The 9537-nt window shown below is 38.5% G+C and overlaps 1 protein-coding gene across 1 annotated transcript; it reads left to right on the top strand.

Moving 5' to 3' along the window:
- The first annotated feature begins 206 nt into the window (after window positions 1-206).
- Window positions 207-8288, top strand: LOC136284374 (DELTA-stichotoxin-She4b-like). The gene is made up of 2 exons (XM_066174630.1): window positions 207-288; window positions 5285-8288. Exon 2 carries the CDS (start codon window positions 5314-5316, stop codon window positions 6127-6129), a length of 816 nt encoding a protein of 271 aa, XP_066030727.1. The 5' UTR covers window positions 207-288; window positions 5285-5313; the 3' UTR covers window positions 6130-8288.
- The last annotated feature ends 1249 nt before the right edge of the window (window positions 8289-9537 follow it).

Genomic DNA, 9537 nt, shown 5'->3' with positions numbered 1-9537 from the left:
TAAGGACCTTGAAAATAGTTTATCAGCTCATTTAAGGTGTTAACTTTTAACAGTACACAAGTTCCTTGAGGATGGAAGACGACAAAAAAACAAAGGCGTTTTGTGACTGGGATACCACAGGTATCCCAGTAATAAGCTTGTGGCTCCCATTGCGTGCCTACATTTTTACGTCAACATCCGGGAAATCGATTGTGTGCTTTGTCGAAGAAGCACCTGTCGTGTTAGTGCGGACATATTTATTAACCGAAGGTGTTGTTCGTGTTGGACACTCTAAACTCGAAACAGTCGGTAAGTTTTATTGTATTTCATGTGCTTTGTGATTACGCCCGCTTAAGTGTAATGTTTGGGCAAATTAATGCGCAAATTGTCGCTTTTGTAACAATCTGTCTTCATTTTATAATCGGAGTCTCACTTGAGGAGTCTAATTCAGAATTTCAGTTTTTGTATTTTGATTTTCTACTACAAAGCCACAGAGAACTCAGTGGTGCCCCAAGCTCTCCTTACTAAGTTCACACGACCTAAGTTTCTTGCATATTGCTGAGACCAATAATGTTGTAGCGTCTCGTGAAGCAATCGGATACGAAGAAAGTCAAACTTGGCATGGCTATATAGCTCGTTCTAGTCAGTAAGCTTCTTCCTCACGAACGTAAAAAAGGAAGGAGTTTGAAAATTTATTTTCATTTCCGACAATTGTGGATTTTCTTAAAAAATGATTTTCAAACGACAAAATGTTAAGTGACTTGAGCTTGTTGTTAAAGAGCTTATTTTTAATTTAAATATAGATACTGCGAAATTTAGCAATTTGCCGAGAGATGTCCATCATTCAGACTATGTAAAAGCGCGCTACTTAGCAACGCAGTAAAATTTAATTAGCCACAGCGGTTGGATCACCTAGGTAACATGATAATTTGTTGCTCGCTTGAAAATTCCATTTGTATTCGTAATGAGAACTTATGTAATAATTATTTTACAAAAGGAATTACTAATGAAAGAAATGCAGTACATTCATGATTACGGTGAAAATAATTCGAGATATAATATTTTGGCTTTCAAACTTCAATTTCGATTTATTTCTTTCTTTGGCAGAAGGGTTTTGTGTGGCTTACAGGAAGTGTAAACCACGCAATGTCATGATCCAAGATATTCCTGCTTGATTAGTTACATTGAACAGAGCGCTTGTTACGTGGTTTATTATCGTGGAGGATAGGTTCCAGTCTACGCTCAGCTAAGTTACGTATGCTTCAAAGCTTTGGAAAGCGGCCATTTTGTATACATGGCTGTAACATGTTGTCGAAGATAGTTTTTTATCTAGTTTTTGTTCATCTTCGTTGCTTAGATTTCACACGCAGGCTTTCCTACAATCGGCTTTTCTTCTAAGTGCGGATTACAGGGAAGAGTTGTGCTCTCACAGGCCAGAATTTCATGGTCTGGACCTTTAGTGAAGGTTGCACCAGGTTGAATAATGACTCTCGGTGCGGTCACGTTTCACATAAGTCATTTACCGAAACGTTTTTTATCCTGAATTTCTGTTCATTCCACATGCTCAGTAAGAAAATTACTTGACCAGTCTTTTTAGTGCATGCTTAAATACAATTTTGGTTAAACTGCAGAATACCCTGCCACCCTTGTCATTACATGTCATTGAATAAGAACAGAATAAACAATTTTTTAGCCAATAAGTGAAAATAGGACCTTTTGTTGCTATTTGAAAATCAAACACTGCTGTTGTCTGGAAATTCAATGTGACGGCCTCTTCAAATGAAATTATTCTTTCATGTTTACATAGCTAGACCGATAGAAGTCACAAATGTCTAACACCTGAAACTGCAGTTTGTCGTTAACATGAAAACCTTGGCGCTTAATGTCTATTGTGATTGATTCCAAACTTTGGGGAAGTAATACACCGAAACACAGTGACAAAGTGATTTCGCTTTTATTAAAATACAAATATTTTAATATTTTAAAAAATACAAATTGTACATTTCCTGTGAATGTATATCTTTCATGTATACATTACTAATAAGTAATAACATGATTTCTCATGTGGTAACCACTGGTAAATTTTTCAAATTCTTCAAACTGCACACACCCTATGAGCTCATAACATTTGTTGTTTTTACCTGTGCTTATTTAGAATACCAAAGTAACACTTAGACTTTGAAGAGTTTTTATGAAGACAGTTTAATGCAACTGTCATTTGTTATGTTTATAGTTAGAGCTACTTTATGTGGATTAAATAACCATCGGCATCCTCGGAGACCCAGGGTTCAAATCACGTATTTAGACCCCCCTAAAAGCACAGATCAATTCCCAATTGTCACAGTCATTCTGAATTTGATTGGTACCAGAAGTTCAATGTTTTTGTGGCAAATGAGGGTGAAGTAGGTCTCACAAGTCCTCTTGTATGCTCTAACACAAATTATAATAAAGTTCGGATATAACGCGTGCTGTCATTGGTTGAAAGAGCGTGCTCCATGAGAGTAAAGAACATAGAGCTGAGCTAAAGCTGTTACGCCATCTGCCAAATTGTATTATTTTGACCTTTTTCCTGGACTTCTCTCTGGCTTTTTTTTTCGTTAATTGAAAGTGAAATTTCGGAACAAGCGAGCCGGCAAGTAGCAACAGAAGAACCAAAAGAAGGTTTTTAAAAAGGCCAGGCACCGTAATTTACGTTGTTGTAACGTGAACAGAGACGAAAATCCTCAAGGAGAAAACGAAATAGACAAATAGACGTACGGTAATGAAAATCAAACACAGCCAACACTCGTATAGTGTGTAAAGTTTCGTGATCAAAAGCAAAACAGAACAAAACAAAACAGGAATGATGAAAAATATAACCAGACTGGCATAACTGTTAACATTCATACTAATCATGCCGCTGTCAGAGCGACTGCGATCACGCTGAGGTCCATCGCGGCTAGCTCATCATGACGATCTTTGGTCATCGCAGTGAAGCAAGCCTCAGGAACTACATCGGCCGCCCTTCGAGTGAAAAAATAAGAGCTTGCTCTACTATCCTCTCCGATGCGTTGAGTGGAAGGCCACACCAGTCACTGCAGCCGAGTGTCACGGCGCTGTCATCCTGAACGATCTTTACGTTCCCGTGAATTCGGTTGTCGTTCATTAATAAAACACTCGCCTTGAACTGTTTGTTTTCCATGAGCCACAGTTCGGTCTAGTTTCACTGAACATTTCACTTTCAGATTCTGTATTAGAGACTAAAAAACTTTAGGCAGAAGTGTTAAATTCGACCCGCCGAACTATTCAAATTTTTAACTATTGCAGAATGTGAACTTTATGGGTTTTTGAACTTTGATTGTTTGACATTTTTTGACAGCTTTAGTCTTGTACAGCCAATCAGATTATTTGAACCATTCTAGCAGGGATTCTGACTGGCTTATTGTAGCGTACTTTATGAGAGTATAGAGCATGCTGACGACACTGTTGTTTGCTTTGGAAGTAAAGTTTGTTTTGAAAATTGAAAGCAGTGCTTGGGGAATTTAACGTATTCTTTATTATAAAACAAATAGAGAAGCCTTGACTGTGCTCTGTTCTATTATAAAGCACTTAGGAAGCGGCTAGAGCAATCAAGAAGTGGGGAGAAACACTCGACTACGTCTCGTGTTTCTCCCCACACTTCTCTTGCTTTAGCCGCTTCCTGCGTGCTTTGCAACAGAACAGAGCAGTCAAGGCTTCTCTATTTGTTAAGTGATACATGAAGTTCAGTTGCTTACCATGTTAGTTTTGGACCTTTTTGTACAGTAGATTAGCACTTTGCATGATGATGTCAAGTTGACCTATTCATTTTATGTCTCCACATAGCTTGAATTTGGTAAACACACTGGCATAAAATTGTAATTTCAAGAATACGAAAACTTGAAAGATTCTGGTACTTGAAGTCATGATACCATTATGCACTTGCCTGTACATTGAACTCTGTTGTGTTTAAGTTGTTTCTGATTCAGTACTGTTCCTGAAATCTATTATGGTGACACTCTATCCCTACTGAACCTTCTGTTAAGTAAAACCTCAAGGTTAAATTGAAAATCTTATTGGGTTAAAAATGACTAGCAACGTTAATGTAACGTTAATTCAGAGTACTACTCAACATATGATTCATTAAAATTTTGCTTGTGCTCTGATCTTGTTATGTACCTATCTTTTTTCCCTAGATTCTTCCATTTGCAACCCATATCCACCTACCTCAACTAAATTTTTCAGTGTTCTTTATTGAAAATACAGTCCCACAAAAACCAAATACAATAATTACAGTAAACGTTTTGCTCTCGACCAACTGAAAATAGAACTTTGTGCCCTAATGGACAATAGAAACTTACGCTCTGCATTGTGTTACTTTCCAAAATTAGTCATACGTTCAAACCAAATCAAGCTCCCAATAGCTTCTGGTGTATACTACATCGTTTCCCGAATGTTCTGGCCCTTCTGCAAAGTTTTGTTCTCGTGTACTGGTATGCAAAATGCAAAAAAAAAAAAAAAGCTTCCCTAGAATTAATTTCATATCACTTGCCTTGGAAAAGACAATCAACTTACAATTTTCGTAATGTTCGTACTTCGTAATGTAAACAGAATCATGACTGAATCTATCAGGCCACTATGAGAGATGACGCTGACCTTTTTTCAGTTCCTAAAATCCTTAGTTTACATGTGCAACCTTTGTTGTCAAAATGAGACCTCTATAGCAAAGTTTGGCCAATAACCCTCATCTTCAAAATGAACATTCCAGGACTATTATATGCTAGTTATCTTTTTTTATTGATTGAGAGGAACAATATTGAAAACTATCTAACCGTAATCAGATATTTGCTCTTTTAATAGAAACTCAATAAGACACAAGCCACTAAAAAGCAGCTCAATTTCGCAAGCCACACACGTACGCATTGCGGACCTATTTTATTTGAAGGACACCTTAAGTAAATCAAAAATGGAGAATGAAATATCGAAATTATTGCGCTTGAATATGCGTTTGCACTTTGCTGAGCCTCTAAAGGGGCAATTGAGGTGTGACGCTTTCACATTAGTAGTCAAATCGAGGGCTTGTCTTTCTAATCAAGTCATGCATAGCGCTAGACGGAAAAAGTCACATTTTCTTTATCACTTGCAATAGCTCGTATTTACGCAATAAAACTTCTTGTCGACGGTAAGAACTCTCTTGGATTGGTGCCTTTAGAACTCTTTATTGTGGTCGACTGCTGTAGAAGACAGATCTGAACTCAGCCACAGTGTCTACCTTCTTACAGTTTTAAATGGCCTAATTTCTCTGTAGGATTACTGACCTAGAACAAAGAGAACACTATGGATAAAGTAGTGATACCAGCCGATCAGTTTGTGGAAAATCTTTTCAATTCAATGCCACCCACAAGGCTAGGAATTGCCATCGGCATCGCTAATGAAACATCTTATAAGTGGAGTGGAACGAATGCATTCTTCTTTTCTGGTAAACCTGGGCAAATTACCAGTTTACCTGAATTCGTGGAAATAGATCAAGTAGCACCGTTCACTGCAACCAAAAGAACTGGTTGGCTAAGTGGAAGTGCGGGCGTGATTACCTTCTTCATCCCAGATAAAGACGTGACCGTAGCAGTCATGTTCAGTGTACCATTCTCCCGCTCTGTGTATGAAAACTGGTGGAATGCCAAGGTTTATCGCAATAAGAAAGAAGCTGACAAGGATATGTGGTCTCAAATGTACTACCGGCAAGAACCCTTCAAAGGTGATGACGGCTGGCATGAGAAAGAAATAGGTGAAGGTTACCGCGTGAAGGGCTACATGACAAGCTTAAGCCGATGTAAGCTACAGTTAAAGGTCTGGAATGACAAGGTTTATCGCAATAAGAAAGAAGCTGACAAGGGTATGTCGTCTCAAATGAACTATCAAGAACCCTTCGAAGGTGATAACGGCGGGCATGAGGAAGAAATAGGTGAAGGTTACCACGTGGAGGGCATCATGACAAGCTCAAGCCGACGTAAGCTACAGTTAAAGATCTCGAAGCCGAAACCTCTGCCAACTGTCACCCACCGCAATTCTTATTTTGAGCGGTTGATCGAACGTGTAGTGTCGTCATTCAGACATAGAAAGATTGTTCCTTCTTCATTGCCAAAGGCTAACTGAACTTTATTGATAAACATGTTACACATATACAAGTATAAGAGTTTACTGACTTATAGTAATTTTACAGCATGCAGGTATTTCCAGTACAGTAGGATTACTGCCAGAAGTACATTTACTGAATTAAGTACAAAGTGCTCACCTTAGAACCCATGCTAAGGTTGTTGTCAATAATTAAGATAGGTACATGTATAATCAATACACTACAGAATGCATTAACTATCTTGTTGTTCATTTGTGAAGTTTTGCTAGAAGTTTTTAGGTTAGTGTTCTGCCAACGATTGTTTAATCTTCCTAAGTCAGTTGGCTAGCATGCCCACACATGCGCGATGCCTACAAATATTAATTAAAAAAACGTGTACTTTAGAGTGACTAGTAGTGGGAGAATCAAAGAAAGAGTAATCGATTAGAGTTTGAGTCAGTCGACCAAGTTATCCAGAGTGAAGTAACTTTTATGTAATTAAGATTTTATAAGAGAACCGGTAGAGATTGAAGAAGACTTAAAAGACAGGTCGAGTGTACTTTTCTAGCTGAGCCCAACAACTCAGTGGTAAGAGTACAAAAATAAGGTAATTTGTTGTTAACAAGCATACTTACTTTATTCGTCCCAAATGGGCTTTTTAGAATAAAGAAATAATTAAGACTATATACTATTAATTTACTAAGCTAATTAGCTAGTAAATAGCATAATTAAATTAATTAATTAAATCAAATTTAAATAACAAAAGCAATTAAGTCTTTAAAAAGTTTGAGGTAAGGCTTCTCTTCGAGCCACGATTGAAGTCCTTTAGTGTCGGGTTCAACTTAAGATTAGAGTCTAACGAGTTCCCGAGTTTGCAATTGACTGTCCTGTAGTAGAAAGTTCTTTGTCCTGTGGCGGTTTTATACAGAGGAATATTTAGCACCTGGGAGTTCCTCGTTGTACGCTTAGTGATGGTAGCTCTCTGGATATATTTAGAAAATAAAGAGTCTGGTGCGCACCCAGTCGTGCATTGAAAGGCCATTATTGCGTGGCGATAATGCAACTGTCTTCGAGGTAGCCTCTTTAAATCTTTAAGAATGGGGGAAATGTCGTATTTCCTTGAATTGCTGACGATACGGGCCGCGAAATTTTGCACAGCTTGGATCCTACTGAGGTTGTGCTCTGAGGTGTTGCCCCAAAAATTACAACAATGATATAGCTTGCTAAAGACCACGGCATTAATTCCAATAGTTAAGGTGGTTGAGTCAAAAGCATGTTTAACTCGATTAATCTGGCCTAGGCGTGCCATACAACTAGATACTGTTGAAGCTATGTGATCATTGTATGTCAAACAAGGATCCAGAATAACTCCTAAGTCCTTAGCAACGGCAGCCGGTCTAATTTTCTTTCCTAATAAAGTTAGACTGACATCCTCTACTTTGCTGGCTATCGCTCTGCTGCCAAAAATAATTGAAATAGTTACGGTTTTAGTAGGGTTAAAAAGAAGTTGGTTTCTAAAGGCCGATCCAGTTACTAATGGACTGACTTAATCAGCATAAGTCTTCATTCAATTTAGTAATCGCGTTTGCCTGGTCCTGTAGGCTGAAATTAATATCAGTTTAGTATCATCTATGTAGCACTGTGGCGAGCTGCGGCGTGGAATACTCGGAAGATCATTATTGTAGATGCAAAACAGCAACGGTCCCAAAATGCTTCCTAGTGGCTCCCCACAAGTCATAGGAAGTTGGTCTGATATAGCATTGTGAATATTAACAACTTGGTAGCGCGACCGGAGGTAGCTGTCAAACCATTTGATAGCGATAGGTGACTATCCAATATCCTGAAGCTTGGACAGGAGGATTTCATGGTCAACGCTATCAAAAGCTTTGCTCATGTAGAGCAGCGCAGTGGCAGTTAGCTGTTTCTTATCTATGACTTCAAGGATAGTATCAGTTGTTTGTAAGATGGATGTCTCAGTATAATTCCACTTCTTGTTACCGCACTTCTCGTTCCTCACGATTTGTTTGTTTGCTATTAAAAAGGATATAAGCTGATTGTGGGCAACTCTCTCGCAAATCTTTGAAAGCAGGGTAACAGTGAAATAGGCCTATAATTGTTAGGAATCTCCCAGTCGCTTTCTTTCAAAATAGGTGTCACTTTCGCAATTTTCCAAGCGTTGGGAAATTGAGCAGAAAGAAAGGTGGTATTAACAATCGATGTAATTGAAGGTAGGATGGCAGGTAGACAGTACTTAATAACACGAAGTGGAATTTTATCTACTCCAGGAGACTTATTTGGTGCCATAGATTTGATAATCGTTTGTACTTGGTTTATATTCACATTAGCATCGAAAACAAACTGTTCAAAACGGGGTTTTCCCGAGGGGTAAAAGGGAAATTGTGTGCTTCACACTAGAATTGTTCGGCCAAAGTGCTGATTTTCTGAATTGTACTCTTACCGATGTATACAAAGAAAATATTAAATTCGTTGGAAACAGTATTTACATATTTTGAAAAGGAACTCTGGGAAGCAGATTTTTTAGGAATACAACCACGAATTGCTTTCCACCTGATATTGGTGTTATTCCGTTTTCTTTGATTTGTTGTGCCATAAATTCCTTTTCAGCTAGGCGAATTTTCCGTTTCACCTCATGGTAATAGCTCTTGTAGTTAGACCGAGCCAATGGATCTTTAGGTTGTTTGAACTTATGTTTCCAGCATTTCTTGTTGCCATTAGGTCGCGAACTTCATCGGTGATAAAAGGATTCGGTCGTCCCCACAGACGAATGGTATTTAAAGGTGCATGTCTGCTCAAAATTTCGTTAAACAACAAATTAAAAGGCGTAAAGTTCGGGATCGTCGAAGGTTTCCAGAACTGACCAAGGTGCCCTTATGAAGTCGTTATTAAATCTCTCCAGGGAGTAATTTTTGAAACTTCTAGTGGTCATAAACGTAGTCGAAATTCGCTGCTTTTCTTGTCTCCACGTAACATAGACAAGATCGTGATCACTTATTGATGACGACAGAACTTTAACTTGGGTGACTTGCTTCGCGTCTGAGACAAGAATTATATCTAATAAAACTTAGGTGGAATCTGTCATACGTGTTGGCTTAGTTACCATCTGGTATCAACTATATGTGTAACAGAAGTTCGCAAAAGCATGGGAATCAATTAGATCGGGCTGTAGCAAGTTACAGTTTATGTCCCCAAGTAAATAGATCGGTTCCTTCAGGAGAGATGCACAGATTAGACTTGCACTGAGGTCGAGCGACGTAGTTGGCGTTCGAGGAGGCCAGTAGGTCGTGCAAACAAGAAATAACTTTGGTACTTGCATCTTTACTCAGAGTTGATGGAGTCCATTGTCCAATATTCCTGAAATTTCGTCGAGTACCTCAGACTTGAAAGTTTTGTCGCACGCAAGCGCACACTCCACCACCTCTCTTATTAAA

This window comes from Pocillopora verrucosa, chromosome 11 (assembly GCF_036669915.1).
Source record: "Pocillopora verrucosa isolate sample1 chromosome 11, ASM3666991v2, whole genome shotgun sequence".
Lineage (NCBI taxonomy): Eukaryota > Metazoa > Cnidaria > Anthozoa > Scleractinia > Pocilloporidae > Pocillopora > Pocillopora verrucosa.
This window is presented reverse-complemented; position numbering and strand designations above follow the sequence as displayed.